General features: G+C 45.1%; 1 protein-coding gene across 4 annotated transcripts in view; it reads right to left on the reverse strand.

The window, feature by feature from the left end:
* Positions 1-7,960: 7,960 nt before the first annotated feature.
* The window catches only part of HEATR4 (HEAT repeat containing 4), a 57,811-nt gene continuing 49,167 nt past the window's right edge, over positions 7,961-16,604 (reverse strand). For all 4 annotated transcript variants that reach the window (XM_019496519.2, XM_059722931.1, XM_059722930.1 and 1 more), the window contains one exon: positions 7,961-12,552. In XM_019496519.2, the coding sequence (XP_019352064.1) occupies positions 12,405-12,552 (148 nt within the window). In that variant the 3' untranslated portion in view covers positions 7,961-12,404. The remainder of the gene's footprint in view (positions 12,553-16,604) is intronic.

The raw sequence follows: 16,604 nt of genomic DNA on the forward strand, positions 1-16,604 counted from the left end.
CCCCTGACAACAGTCCCCGCCCCCCGCCCAGCCGCGCAACCTACTGGTCGCCCGCGCCCGCCTGGTTGGCTTCGATTGCTCGGCGCGCCTGCTCGTCACGGCTCGGCCCCGCCCACCCCACTTAGTACCCACCTATTCACTTTAAGGGAGGGTAGACTCGAAGTGGGGGGGGGCTTTGCCACCCCCGTTCCTCCCCCCCCCTCACCGCTCGTCCTCCGGATTGGCTCAAGCTGCTGAGGTTGAGAGGTAAGATAGGCTGCCAGGGCTGCCAGCTGTTGCACTGATCCTGCCCCCTTCCCTCCCGCCTTCAGCAGCATGGTCGGCAGACTGGTGGCGGTGGCAAGGTTGGTTGCACGGCGCACAGGCGAGAGGGAGGGGCAGAGAAGACAGCACCTGGGCCGAGTTAACCCTTCGTGGGCTCCGCGCAGCCTCTCCCGCGCCTCTGCGGAGAGGGGGCGCTGTGCCCGCCTCATCCCTCGGGAACCTGCGCCTAGCCAAGTGCAGCATGAGGGATTTCAGCTTGATGCCGGTATAGAAGGAAAGGGCCCCATGCAACTGAAACCCTTTTTTGGGCTTTGCCTAGAGCTGTAGCTATGCGGATTATATCAGGAACACTAAAAGTACGCCATTGCCACGGCTCCCAGGCCCAGCAAACACTGCTCTCCCACAGCTCGGCCGCAAGACCACATGTGTGAGAGACTACCATAAAGCTATTGTGACCCAAACCTCCCAATCAACAAAGACATCTCTACGCCACCCCTGGATAGACTCAAATCTAGAAAACCCTTCTGGAAATATGCCAAGAAGCTCTATGATGATAACAAGAGCACCAAAGAACAATGGAGGGAAGCTTGGGCAAATACCAGCCTACCACAGAAATACATTGTCAGTGACCCTACAATTCCCCAGCTAGGATTTGACCTACCAAGAAAGATTTGGTCCTCCCTGAATCGCAACCAGACACTTCATGGAAAATGTGGACACCTGCTCCATAAATGGAGAACCAAAGAGAATCCGGGTTGCGATTGTGGTGCGATTTTTTTAGACGATGCAACACATTGTGAATGATTGCCCAATTAGACCTTTTAACGATGATCTAAAAATCCATGCAGCTACCCTTGAAGCAGCCAAATGGTTATCAAATTTAGATATTAATCTCTGAATGTTGTAATCCTACAATGTCGTAAGAAAGAAGTGTTTCATGGTCCAGACGTGGGGGTGTCTCAGCAGAAAAGGGACTCCTAAGTTTAGGCATCTGAATTCTCCTGAGCTTTGATACCCACCAGGGTGTTGGGGCTTGCTGCTGCTGCTGTCGCAGCCTGGTGATGCTCAGGAGCTCCAGGGTTGCCCACCATCTTTGCCAGGCAGTGCTGCCCAGTTGGCACAAATCTGCTTACATTTTGCTTTTTGACAAGGAGCCTTAGTGCCAACTAGCTGGAAGCTGAGCATGACCGTGTGAGCCTGGGCCCACCTCCGTCCTCCTGCAAGAACTCTCCTGCCACAACACCCATATTTACTTATGCTACTGTTCAGTAGGGAAAGTCAGCTTCAAGAAGTGACAGTGGTAGTGTTTTGGGTGCAGCACCCAAATGAACCACATGCAGAAGGTATAGAGCCAGGAAGCACTAGCCAAGAATTCCTTGCCTTCTGTGAATGGCCTTGGGCAGCTCTTGTATCCAAATACAAGTTAGGGCAGCCTTGAGCTCCCCCAGAAACAGGAAATGCAAAGGTTACTTAAAGCTCTTCTTTCCCCTTTTTCTGAATCAAATAAAGGAATGGAGGAATGGGAAATCAGAGCTCAGGTGTTTCGGTGTGGGCATCCACAAATGAGGCAAACTAAAACCAATATCCATATTTAAAACTTAGGCTAAATTACTTGTTCATCATTACATACGAAGTCAGTGGCAGAAGTGAGAAGTAAACTCTGATTTTCTGAGCCTCAGCAAGTGACTCAACCACAAAATCACCTTTTGTTAGACTATCAACACTGAAAGCAGAAATCTATTTTTTCCCCTCTTTTTACATATGACTCAGCTTGGTGAGTGAAAATAAACTGGTTAGTTCTACTTCTTTTTACACTCATCTCTAGTTACTTCCGCACTGCTGTTTTCACACACTCACCAGTGTATAACTTCAGTATGTGTTAAAATATATTTAAACTGCTTGAACTAAAAATGTTTAAAAATTAAGGGAATGTTTGCATTGATCTTAAGGTTTTTTGAAGCCTAACAAGCCTAACATTGTTTGTGACCTGAATAGCTCCTTAGATATGTTATGTTCCAGGTGGCTTTAATTTAGCTCTTCCTCATATTTACCAAAGCTAGACTCTGGACTCTCTGTTGCTGACATAGAACTTGAGATAAAGTATTGAGCTTTAAACCTTCATTCCAAGAGAAAGATTGTCATGTTACAAGTGACCTCAACTTTCACATGTGATGTAGCCATGAACTGGTAAGGACAAACCAAGGACACTACTGTCAAAGAAATACATTACAGTTTTAATCGATAAAGTCCAAATATATGCCTATCTCCAAGCATATCTGCATTTTTTTAATGTACCTGCTTGTAGCTATTCTCTTGGTTCTGTTAATGCTGCTGCCTGCTGACTTGCCCTAGGTAGCCACTAATGACTGAGATGGGGAAAAGAGGACATGAGGGAGGATGAAGGAAAGCTAGCCATAAAAGAAGTCTTGAATTAAACCACACTCTCACTCATTATGATGGTCAGGGGGCCAATTCCTACAGCCTATAGATGAGCTTCCTGGAGAGGGTTTCCAAGGATGCAGGACAACAAATCCATCTCCAAGGCCTAATGTCAGGCGCAAGACCTGATGATACAGTAACCTAGGACTGTCCAATTTCTGAATGGGCAGGAGTCACCGGACCCCAGTCACACACTGTGTAGGTCACATACCTCCAGTGCATGCCGCATGGGCTGCACACTGCACCATGCAAGCCCCCCTGCTGCACTGCATGGGCCCACAATGCACTGGGAAAGCTCCCCACAGTGCATGTGCCCCCAGTGTACCATAGCCCCACCACATAGGCATGCCTTGCTATGCAGACCCCCTACATGCACGGATGTGATAGTCCCCTACTGCTGCACAGTGGGCCACTCCCACTGCATCCCACCAACTCCAACATGTGTGAGGTCCCCAAGTCCCCTGAGCCCTCTAGCTATGGGGTCCCTCAGCCCCACTGGCCTCACTGCTCCAGGGGTGGGGGCAGGCAGTGGAAGCTGGAGGAGGAAGGGAGAGGCTTGGGACTCTGGCAACAGCAGCAAGAGAACAAAGGGAGGAGTTATCACTTGGATCAGGAGTCCAGGGACTGTAGTTTAACCCCTTGGGATCTGTCGGTTGGACAGCCCCACGATAACCTATGAATTCTAGGGGTTATGAATGGCTAGCAGGGTCTACATAGCAAATCCAAAAACTCCACCCAATTTTTATTCCTGCCCTGTCCCAAAAGCATCAACCTAGGAACAATCACAATAGAGTGGAGCTTCACGGGTTCTGGAGGGTTGTAGACTCAGTTCCTTGAGTCCTGCTTACTTCTACCCAGCAGAAGTGAATTGATTCAGTTTAACTCTAGACCTTTCCATAGCTACAAAGGAAGAAATAAAATCTGTACCATTTCTCCTAAGGATTCTATAATTTAGGAATTTACTATTATTTTACAAGCCCCACGTTTTCACTGCAGTGAACCAGATATTGATATGGCTCACCTTAGTTTTCTCTGACTGGCCCTCTGCGTTACAAAATAAATCTAACTTATGTAATCTCATTGTGTATGACGTAATGAGGGCCAGGATGCTCTATCATTCTTTCATTCTTTATAGGGATAAGCTATACTAGCATACACAGTATGCTATACTTTTAACAGTATAAGTACGTCCAGAAAGAATTGTACTACTTTGACTACACAGGTATAAAGCAACATGCTTTGTATGTTCAAACAGGCCCCAAGAATTTCCTAACATTTCTCAATGTTTCTGTAGCATCAGCACAGCCCCACCTGTATTAGCAAAGGTGAAAGACAGGACAGAAAGTTAATGATGTTTTTTCCTATATTGCTCTGAACAGAACTCAATGATGTGCTTGTTAAAACACATGCATCCTGTTTGCACTGAATTTTCCACCTTGCTAATACTGTACTGCTAGACAGAGCATGGAAGGATGTCAGAAAATCCTCAGTATAAATAAAATTATATAGTCATGTCATACAGGAATCAGTGAAATCATAGGACATTTTCTTCTGTTAGGAACTTATTGAAGGAGTAAACGACAAATTGGTATGCAGTAGATTTTGCATTTTGAAAGGGGTCCAAAATCCATTTTATGAACAAAGCAATGTAATGCATCATTGGTCATGGTTAATACAGAAGGGATGGGAGGAAGATAGTCTGAATCTTTTAGAATAGTTATTAGGAGAAAAAGCCTTGCCCAAATAGATTGTCAAGAGCATGGTTTGTGCCCATGAAAAGATTGTGCTGGTACTACACATAGGATGGATGGGGGAGGGCAGCTTGATTGTACCCTTTGTCTCAATTGTGCATGCACAAGGTAATCCTATAGTGCAATTACTTCATCCAGCTTCTCTTCTCTTTCATTTTATTATATGGATTTCCCTCTCATGCACACTTATTCCTTCTCCCTCCAGTGAAAAGCATGAAGGTTGGGACTCTCAGAGTCTGCAGCTTTGTGTTTAGTCACTGGCTACAGAGATACTGCAGATGGTATCTGCTTAATATTACCAAATCTTAGATCGTGTGTATCACAAATATAAAAAATACCCCTAAAAATGCCCCCCAAATAAGCTGCAGCATCCCACTGGGAATGAGAAATAATAGTACAAAACATGTGAGTAGAATCATCTATCTCCAGTTTTAACTTTCAACCTCGTATCACTGCAGGCTTGCTAAAACTGACTTCCAATTTAAGAAAAACTGAAACATCAAATAAAAACAATTTACAACCTTCTATGTATTTTACTTTAATTTGGAGGAGGAGGGAGAAGCCGAGTTGTTTGTGCTTTTCTTGTGTCCAATCTAGTTGTTTCACAGGGTCCCTGGGCCTGTTAATGATTATTTTTATAAATTAATATCAATTGGATTGTTCAGATTTTGGGAGAGTTCATTTTCTCAGTAAGGCTCTGTGTACAAGATAACTAGGACTGAAGACCACAAACAGAGAGAGGAGGAGGAAATCACTGAAAAGAGAGAGGCAGTTGGAGGTAGGCCAAGATTTCTGTTGAAAGATGCTTCAGTGAGTGAGTGTATTCACCCTGATGAGAGGGGCTGGAAAACAGCTCTTGAGAAACAGTCTTTTGAGTTAGCTCTCAGTCCTGTTATCTGGCTGTGGACTTTACAGCTAAAAGAGAAGGTTTCACAATCCTGCCCAATGTCCTTACAATGCTGACATAGTGGATGTAATTGGGCTGAATGGAGATCAGGATTGTCAGGGTTTTGGTATACGAAAACCTATCACTGCAGGCTTAAAATGCTCTTTTTCCATAATGAGTGTTGCTTTTGGCACTAAAGCAAAATTGACAGTGCAGAGCTCAGGTTGCCAACAAAGTAATAATGAGAAAAAGAATTAAACTTAATTTGACTTTCTAAAAGTGACTGATTTACATTAATGCTTTGCCAGAAATAAAGAGGATGTGCCAAGCAATTTGCATTATGCTGAACAATCACATGGAGAGTGAAAAATTAGACTAACCACAAGCCCAATCCCACCAGATACCATGCACCTTCTGCTCCCATTTGTGAAGGTCACTCAAACCCAAGCATGATCAGTCCTTGCATGGTTTAAGGGTTGCATTACAAGACTACAATTCTTGGGGAGGCGAGTTGAATGGAGTCACAAAACAAATATACCCCTAACTCTCTTCAAAGTGGCATTTCTTTTTCTGTTCAGAAGGCACTTGTGGCTTTTTAGTAAGCTGTTACCCCACATTTTTATGTCCTCTTAAATAAAATGTGTGTGGCTCTTGGCAACGTGTTTTATATGCTCATAAAACCAGAGTTATATTGTGCTGAATTCTAATTAGAATGTTTAATTGAGCCCCCAGTTGCTAGTATGTATGAGCAAGCAGCTGCTGACGACCACCTATTAATTCACAGGAATGTTGTGCTCCTTTCCCTTTATTTATTTCAACTACTTTAAGTTGGATTACTCTTTTCCTTTGAAAACTTTCCTTAAAATATCAGCACATGGAGGAAAACAACCAGGATAGCACTTAACTTCTGATTTGCACCCAGTGGTGCCTACACTGATATGAGTATTTACAGCTTTTGTGATTGGTTTAAGACAGGGAATAGGAGCCTCAAGTACCAAAGTAATTCACCAGAGTCATTCATAGTGCACAGTGCTTCCATGAAGGCTAAGGATTCTCAGCATTTGGTTCTTTTGCAAGAACTCCAAGTTGAGCTACTCTTGATATAGTGTTTTAACCCAGGTTGCAGAATAATTGTCAAACTGCCCTTTCAGGGGGACAAGGGCTGGTGAAATTCTGTAGTGTTGGATTTAATCCCATTTCTAATCCTTACCAAACTCCACACCATGCAGTAAATGCAGATCCCTGTGTGATCTCCATAAACTCTATCATTCTGAACAGCTGTTGAACCCACTGCAACTGGAACTTTACATAGCCACACAAGATGGGAAAATGTAGTCCTTACTAATGAGCCTCTGTGCTGGACCTTGATATATTCCTGCTGTCTGCTTGTTATGAAGATTATGAAACTGGATCTGGAGCACCCTAAGATCCTTTGTAAATAGGAGTGCATAAATAATGAACACAAAGCTAGGGGCATTTTGTGATGCAACTGAACTTACAGTTAGGCAACCTGGTACAATTGCTTATAAAGTTTACTAGAAATACAGGGTCAAACTCACTCCACTGTAACCCCAGTGATGTCAATGGAATTGAACAAGAGAGGAGTTTGAGTCCACTGTACATGTACATCCTACCTAATATTAAAACTGCAAAGCATTTAACCATCTTGAAGGTGCAGTTTGTAACACTGAGCATCTACTAAAAGTCACATAGCACAGAAAAATAGTTAGCTAACTCTTCATTCCTGCAAATAACTGACACCAGAAAAGTCAAACGCACTATAGAAACACTGCACCATTAAAGAAAAAAAAATCTCTGCAGCACTTCCAGCTTCTACCTCCATTATTTGTCTTTGTCCTGTATTAAAAAGGGCAGTGTTAATAATTTTGCACCCAGGATAATACAGAGGTAAGGTAATAAACAGTCACATACATGCTAAAGTTAAAGCTTCAGAGCTAGAGTCTGAACTCAGTTACAGTAGGGAACATGCAGAGTAACTTCTTAAAATTATCCTAGATTTGTGCTGGTGTAAGTGAGATTAGAATCTGGATTGATTCTTAAACTTCTTATTCTGAGGAAGAATCAGATACTCTAGACCAGAGGTTCCCAAACTTTTTCTTATTGCGTACCTCCTTCCAGATTCACTAGCTGCCCACGTACTCTACCACCATACATTTTATACTTTAACCCCTTAAATGCTGATTATAATGAAAATTAAAACCACCATTACACTATTTCTCCCGCATACCTCCCAGAGATGTTTTATGTACTCCAAGTGTGGGCACCCCTGCTGTAGACCAATTTCAGGAGTAATTCCCACTAAACAGCCTATATCCCAGAAGGTCAGATTTTTAAACATAGATAATAACAGGGCATTTGAACCTTCATGTACCTTCAATTTGTTACCACACAGTGAGACCATACAATCTAAGCACACTCATGCATTGAATATGGGAGATGGAACTAATTCACAGAATTCAGCTCTTCCTACCATGTTTGGGAGTGTTTTCATCTCAGTTCTGTTGTGGGACCATTTCAAGTAAAATATCTCAGTTGATGGGATTGTGCTGGGTGATATGAACCCTCTAAAACAAGTATACTTTAAAAAAATAGGATGAATCATTACAGCATACACATATACAAACATACTGGCCTCATCTTTATGATACTTAGACTTCCATGCTCAAAAAAAATAAATATATGTATATACATACACAAGCTCATATACATATATTGTCCTTTCCATTCATTATTCCCATAATGTTTGCACATACAGAAGCAGTAAAATGTATGTATGGGTGAAACATTGTTCTATGCCTGACACCTAGTGGTAGGGTCTGAAATAACCAGAAAATTAACAAGGCCAGAGACAACACAAACATAACAGAAGGCTTGATCCTCGAGAATAACAAGTGCACTTGTCCACTGGATCCTTTACCTTCATAAAAGTCTGTTCTCATAATAAAAAATATGCAAACTCTCCTCTGGCATATTGAACCTTGTTATTGACCATAGATGTTTTAATAATTCACTACAACAATACATTAAAACCCATTAAACTTCTTCACATTTTCCACCTGAACAGCGTCTTTCTGGCTGAAATGGAACTGGAAGGTAGGTAAGTGCCTTTTGTCAAAGATGGCAATCGTGCGTAATGGGTAAAATTCCTATAACTTGCATAAAAAATAAATACAAAGCCATTTACATTATGATTCCAGGAAGCTCTCTGTGGGAGAGAGATGGGAAGAGAACAGATATGGATGAGTGAGAATGAGGACATTTGGGTAGATTTGGCTTTAAATATACCTACAGCCTTTAGCTTTTGGAATTCTTTAAGAAGATACAGCTTGTTACCTGGCATCTCCCTTTTCTATTTTAAGTAGAAGTATGAAAGCAAACTTGGATCCAACCTAGCCTGCATTCTCTTCCTTGGGTAATAAAACCTTAGAAAATAAGTCTGTCTATATTTGACTGTCTGAATACAAAGCAACCCAGCTCAGCTCAAAATAACAACTGATGATATTTTATAAAATCGTTATAGAACTCATTATAGCACATTAATAGGAAGACAGTTCCCAGATAGAGCATGGACATTGCCACAATAACATAAGGCCATGGCCTCAACCCAACCAACACACCCATTCAACCCAGTCTGCCACCCTAGAGCTGATCCAAGTTGGCCTAAAGCCACAGGACCTAACCCTTTGCCCACTCCCTGTCATCAAAGTGGACAGCCAAGGTCAGTTGACTCTTGACTTCCCCCATATAAACCCTTGAGTAGGGCCATAAAGTGTTTGGGCAACAGGCAGTACCATAGAAAAGGGAGGTGGGGGGTGAGCGAGGTGAACGCCCTGGGTGTAAAAGGGAAGCGACACCAACAGGCATTGGCCAGCCAGGGCAGGGTGTGCAACAGAGATGCGAGCAGCTCTTTTGGGGGGGCGCCGGGATGAAGGAAGGGCGGCTTCTGCTGCTGTGTGCACTCCCAGGCAAGTATGGGGGGGGAGGGGGGACAGACATGTGCCCCCCGGATCTGTGTGTGGGGCAAGAGCAGGCTGCTGCTGCAGGCTTGCCCCAGATGCCAAACTTCCTGGATATGGTACTGGCAATGGGACTTAACCTGATCCAACACTGCATTGCTGGTCCCTGTGGCTTGCTCCTCAACTCTAATCTCTGCTTGATTTCCTGGCTTTTTTACTCAGTTGGCTCCTAGACCCTGCTCTTGGATTGTTCTCAGATTCTGTTCACCTATCCTGACCCTGGTTAGCACCTTGATCTGTGGAGAGGCTCCAAACATGATCATCCATGCCCCAATGTGACAGTTTGCCTGAACTACCCCAATGAAGAAGGCTCAGCATGGAACATAATCCTGTGCTGGTGCCCTCAGACTCACTGCTTTGAATGCTGCAGCCTTGGGAAGACCTGCAAGCTAGGTAGGATCATCTGAACTGGTTTGTCTCTGAAAAGTCCTAAAAGCCTGGACACAGCAACTGTTGGCCAATCACCAATCCCTCCAGTCCTAGATTGTGTACCACCAGGAGAATAGCCAGTGCTGGAAGAGGCACAGCAGCTGTGGGAATAAATAACTGTGCTTCAGGCCTGTCCTGCAGGTCCTGTCCTGTCCCCCTCTCCTGCTATGTGGGGACTGGTGCTGCTTCAAGGGGTTTCTTATCCAACGCCACCTTTTGTTCTTTGCTCAACCTACTCCAAGGATCAGGCAAAAATAAGCCTTGTCATAAGTCTATGGTAGAGCATGACAGCCCTGTTCCCTAGGACTGGGAAGCATTCCTTCAAGAAATCTCCATGATGTTTGACTCTCACTGAGCATGGACAGCATTAGGGAACCTTCACTGAGGCAGGGGACTACCACCACCTATGCATCTCTTTTCCATTGCTACATAGCAAACACCACTGAAATGGGGTGTCCTAGCTTTATCACTTCTGGTGGGCTCTGCAGGATGAGGTAAAAAATGAACTGGCATGAGTAGAGATGCCTTTGGGGTTCAGTGCCTTCATGGACCTGGCAGCACATCTTCACCATTCCCTCCAGGAATGGAGGGAGGAAAAAGGCATTCCCTACCCCTTCCAGGTCCTTGCCCCATAGTGGTTATTTCCAAACTCATGCAAATTAACTCGGGGAAGGGGTAGTGTTGCCTTATCCCAGATGAAAGGAAGTGCCAACACAACCTGCATTTCCAAAGGGTGTCCTCTGCCTCAATAGAGGGGACCATGCAAATAAGCCACCCCAGATGCGATAAGGTGGGGCAGCTGCAGTCTCCACAAACTCCCCTCACTCAGTAATAGAATCCTGCAACAAACCTGACCCACAGAACCCTCAGTTACAGCTATTCATCCACCTCCAAGTCCCAGGTCAAATCCTCCTGTTGACTGTCTTACTGGACTCTGGGGTAGTGTGCAATGTCATCAAAGAGTCTGTAGCCCAGGCCCTATAAATCCCATTACAACAGCGGTTCAAGCCAGAGACCACTGAGACTACAGATGACTCACCTCTAGTGTCCAGCTCCATGGGAGTGGGGGATCACCACTCTGGAGGTGAACATCCATGGTCACCTCGAGACTCTATGCATCAGAGAAATCCATTTCCAGCATTATACCTTTATTCTAGGGTTCCTCTGGTTCATCTCTCCATCACCTGCTGGTCAGCTGGAAAGCCCAGGAAGTTCACTTTGGTTCCAGCTACTGATGGCAATGCTGCTGGAAACCCTGGCTTGTTTCTAGACTCCACTCTGCTTGACTTCCCAGCTCCTTGACCCAACTCATTCCTAGACTCCACTCTCAGATTGACCTTGCTTCCTGACCCAGTTTGTTTTTAAATTCTGCTCACCCATCCTGACCCTGATCAGTGCCTCAGTCCCTGAATGGCCCCAGACCAGGGGTGGGCAATTATTTCAGGCAGAGGGCCACTTACTGAGTTTTGGCAAGCCACCAAGGGCTGCATGACAGGCAGCCAGGGGCAGATAAATATTCATTTTCTAAATTTTTAGGGGCCCTGCAGGCTGGATAGAATGGCTTGGTGGGCCACATCCAGCCCACAGGCCACATTTTGCCCACCTCTGCCCCAGTCTCAACTGCCACATCTCAGGTAGGACAAATAACTGTGATTCAATGGGCACGTCTACACATAATGCCATGTTGCTGTAGCAAAGCACTATGGCGATGTAGTGTCCATGGGCATCTACATGTGACCAGCCCCTATGTCGCTGTAGCAACGTGTTCCTGATGTAGCATGCTGTTACAGTGATGTAGGAGCTAAAAATAACTGTGCTCAGTGCGCATGGCGCAATACGGGTAGTTACTGCATTATCTTTTAGTACTTCCTTTTGGTACTTCCAAGGCATAGTACTTCCTTTTAGTACTTCCAGAAGGTATTATGCCAACTGCATTTAGAATCTCCTTCTGAAACCTATCTGAACAAAAACATCCACTAAATAGAATGCAGTCGTTCTATCTGCGTACTAAGATTTTACACTTCCCAGGAATCTTGCGTCTGGCCTAACATTACGTTCTTGTGCTTTAGATGTGTACCTGTTGGTCCTTAATCTCACCTACCCATTTTTATTAAATAGTATGTGGAAAATGTTAATTTTCATTTGTTCTCAAGAAGTGCTCTTAGTAAGGTATGTGATTCCTTTATACTGAACTATCCTAAACAGGTTTGAGGAAATAAATTTTTAAGCCCCTAAGCTTGTATGTAATGTATATAAACTATCAGACTTGTTTGTCCAATAAACAATATCCCATTATTATCCTTCTCCAGTGAGAGAGACATACTAACATTATTAGTAAAAAAGATCTGCATATAAAATGTCTGCTGAGAGCAAGGCAACTTTATGGAGAAACAACTCACAAAACAATCCAGTTATCAAGTGATATTTCACACTTCCAGTCAAAGGTCATTCACAGCTGCCAAAGTCTAGCAGTATGTTTTCATGAGTTTGGGGATTGGTCAGAATTCCTGTACTTTCTGTCCTGCAGAAGACAGCGAGAGTCATTCAAGGGAACTCTCTAGTCACTTGATATTGGTCAAAGAAGTCAGATGGTTTCTTCTACCTACAAAGTGACGATGAGGGTTGTCCCCTTTCTGCTGGGATTGACTCCTTACTGCTACAGGATTGCCTCTTCATTGTGGTGAGAGTCAAGTGATAGTAAGATGGCTTTTCATGTCCAGGGACTTGATGGAGTTTCCACATAGTACTGAAATGAAAAAAATGAAGCAAAATTCGAAAAAAGATACAGGTGAAACCCTACACAAGGGCTGCAGAAGGATTTTGGACCAAATACCCAGAATAATTTCCTGGTATGCTACTGATTTTCTGTATGCAACAAAGTTGGAGTTGACCTAACTGTGATTGCTCTTGTAATGAAAAATAATGAACAACACTTTGCCTCCATGTAGCACTTTCTATCTGAAAATTGCAAAACACTTTCCAAACATTAAAAAAATTAAACTTTCATAGGAATTAAGGCTAGAAGAAACTACTATGCTCAACTAGTATAACATATAGGATTGCCCAGGTTAGAAAACTGAACCAAGTAATTTTAGTACTTAGCCCATCATTTCTTTTTGAGACAGCACATCTTTTAGAAAGATATCCATCCAGTCTTTATTTAGGACTTAAAGTGATAGAGAATCCCCTGTGTCCCTAGATAAACACATTTTACAGACGAGCCTATGAACTTCACTTCATCAACCTCCTAGATACAGAAACTCATGGACTCAATATAGACATTGGATATATGACACACTATAACTAGAGCTGTGTGAAGCTTCGGTCCCTGATTCGATTCAGTGGAGATTCAGCCCAATTTTGTGGCTGAATCTCCGAATCCAAATCAGAGGACCCTTTAATCTCTCTGAATTGATTTGGAGAGATTTGGACAGATTTGGCAATTCGGACATAGATAAAGCTTTAAATGTTTTTTCTTCATACCTCTAGGTAGCAGAGGCTCTGAACGCTACAGTGCTGGGGCAGATGCAGCATCCCTCAGAAGCACAGGGGGTTCCCTAGCACGTTCAGCAGCAGACCCAGAAGTGGACCAGAAGCACTTCCGAGTCCACCAGGGAGTGTGCTGGGCCCCCCTCCCCCCCCCGCCCATGTCCCCCTAGCTCAGTGACTGGTGCCTCCTGGGTCTGGGGGGGCACCTGGCCAACTGCTGGGCCAGCAGAGGTGTGAGGGGCACCCAGCGCGCTCCCCAGAAGACCTGGAAATGGACTGGAAGTACTTCAGATCCACTTCCGGGTTTGCTGCCAAGCACGCTGGGGAGCCCCCCACACTGCTGTGGGACACTCCATCTGCCCCAGCATCACAGCACTTACAAGCTGTGCTGCTATCTCAAGATATGTAGAAAAAACTTTTAAAGCTGTGCCTGTGTCCGATATGGCTGATTCACTGAATCAGCATAGAATCGTTAGATTCGGATTCAGCCAAATAGAATCAGGAATACTGATCCAAATGAACAGATCGAATCACTGTCCCTGATTCAGGTCAAATCTGAATCCGAATCGAATAGGGCCTGTTTTGCACACCACTAACTATGACCTCCCCAACATCTGACTCCCCAGGTACCTCTCCACTTTTACCTGCTACATCCCCCTTTCCCCCCACTCCAGCCTGTCCCTCACCCTGACACCTCAATTTACATTTTCACTGACTGGCTTTCTTGCCTGCATTGCATGCCAGCCTCTGGCTTTTTTACTATTCCTTCCATCCAGGAAGACTGCATGTACCACCTGCAGATGCTTCCTCAGCCTGATGAATGATTTTAAACCTGAAAGCTTGCTAAGCTTTAAGGGTAAGCATTTAGGCCCCTGATGTCTAGGGGCGACATCCATTCTGCAGCTCCGTACCTTCCCTACACTGCAGCCCATGCCTTGCAGATGGCATCCCAGGCAGCTAAGCTCACCTGGAGCCTCACAACTCCACTGTAACCAGCAAGCCTCAGGCCTCTCAAAGATCTTACAGATCTGGGCTTTCCCTGAACCTGTTCAGCCTCCACAAGAGAAGGCTGAAAGGGGATCTGGTTGCTGTTTATAAACTTACCAGGGGGGACCTGCTAGGAACAAGAGTCCCTGTTCTCCCGAGCACTACCAGGAGTAATTAGGAATAACGGCCACAAGTTGAGTGAGAGCAGGTTCAGGCTAGACATCAGGAAGCACTACTTCACAGTCAGGGCAGCTAGGATTTGGAACCAACTTCCAAGGGAAGTGGTGCTCACTCCTACCCTGGGGGTCTTCAAAAGGAGGCTAGATAATCACCTAGCCAGGGTCATTTGACCCTAGCATTCTTTCCTGCCCATGGCAGGGGGTTGGACTTGATGATCTGCTCAGGTCCCTTCCGACCCTACCTACTATGAAACTATGACTGTGCATGCATGTGGTGGCTGCAGGTTTTCACATGCCTCCTACCTGTCTTTCACCAGGGAGGTCTGCAGTCTTGGCATTTCCTGGGGGCTGCCACACCACTGGCAGTCCCACCAAGCCTCCTGACCCTGGCAGGGTGCAGTTTTAGGTCATGCCCAGGACCTGGGGCCTCCTCCTTTCCTATAGCCCCTGTCCATACCTCCAAGTTCATCCTGGTATGGGAGCTCAGCAGGGACATGTTCTTCCCCTGCTGGCTGGTGATAGAGTGAGTGTCACCTCCAGCTCTGAGAGTGGGGCATTATATGGTTTTTAAAAAAAGTTTAAAAAGGAAATAGGTGTGGGCAGAGTGAGGAGGGTGGCACTAACTCAGTCTGCACGTGGAGCTTAGGGAACCCCAGCAGTGGGAGGTTCACCTTCAGGAACACCAGCTGCTCCACCAAGCCAGGATCCAAGGAGGTGTGGTGGGGTGTCACAACATCCCCAGCAATGCTGAACACCCTCTTGCACAGAACACTGGTCAGTGGACAGGACAGGTGTTCCTGGGCAACCATGGCCAGATCCTGCTACATCTGACTGTGGCTTGCCCATTAGGCCAAGGGGTTGCAGAGCAGCAGCTCCACGCCATTGGTGAGCTAGGTAGCTACCGAGGCCTCAGCACTACCTGCCCGATGCTGGGGTCTGGTACCTCTGGACCCCGACATGGAAGCCATGTCCTTGGGGGAAACAGTGGGATGTTAGTTTCTGGAATCCCTGTTGTTTGAACAAGAATCCCAAGGTTGCTCCTGTCTCTCCAGGGTGGCAATGCAAAACACACAGATTTTCCTTTTTTTGTCCACTACTTTTGTAATTTTCTCACCTCAAATTGTCCAGTCCTCAAGTTTCTTATCTCATCCTTTTAGATATGTTGGCTACAAATGTCCAGCTCAGGATCCTTAAAATTCTGGTTTATTAGGCAGATTGAAACACTGTAATGAAGTCAAATCATAAACCTTGGGGCTGGTCCCCCCCCCCACACACACACACACAATAGTGAGCTACAAGAGTCGGGTATACCTATCGCACAGGCACTGGAGTCTGCTGTCGATGGCCAGTCGAGGCTTTTTCCAGTGTGGTGTTATCCTCCAGAAGGGGGTCGCTGGCTGGTCCTTCCGGCTGGACAGGTCGGGTGCTGGTCAAGTTGGAGATCAAGAGGGCACCGCTGAGGGTCACTTTTCACTGCTTTTTATCTGTCCTTGGCAGACTTTGGTGACTCCCCAGTTTTCAAGTTTGCCCAATCCAGGGGTCGTTGACCCTCGTGGGACTTCCCCCTCAGTGGCTACTGGATGGCATCTGTCAGCCCCAGGGGTCATCTGCATGTACATGCAGGTCTGGGAGTCCGTTGATGAATTTTGAATAGGGCTCTGGGAGTGGTTGATCTGGAGATATTCAGCCCAAAAGTTGGTCCCCGGCATTGATTAACTCAGACCAGGGCTTCTAGCCCTTGAACAGTGAAGTTTAGAGAATTCCCAGTTGCTACATTGTCTCCTATTGATTTCTTCCCTTGGTTAATCTGTGGTTTCCCTAGCTGTTAATTGTTGCCTGCTACTGTGTTACGCATTCAATCACTGATTCACTTGCTCTTTCAGGGGCCCGCCTGATACAGGGAAGTGGCAGTTTTTATAACTTACTTCTGAAACTAAACACATTTAGTTAAAAGGTGAGGAGTATAAAATTTAAGCTACAAGAGTAATGCCATGGCACACAAATAGATAAAAATACCAAAATACAAGGGGAGATACAAAATGCACACATACTAACTTTAAAACACAATTCCTTATCTTATAGTGAAAGAAAGAGGAAGGAAGAAAAGGTAGAGGAGGAGAAACATATCCAAGGAGGGGAAAGC

This window comes from Alligator mississippiensis, chromosome 2 (genome assembly GCF_030867095.1).
Source record: "Alligator mississippiensis isolate rAllMis1 chromosome 2, rAllMis1, whole genome shotgun sequence".
Lineage (NCBI taxonomy): Eukaryota > Metazoa > Chordata > Crocodylia > Alligatoridae > Alligator > Alligator mississippiensis.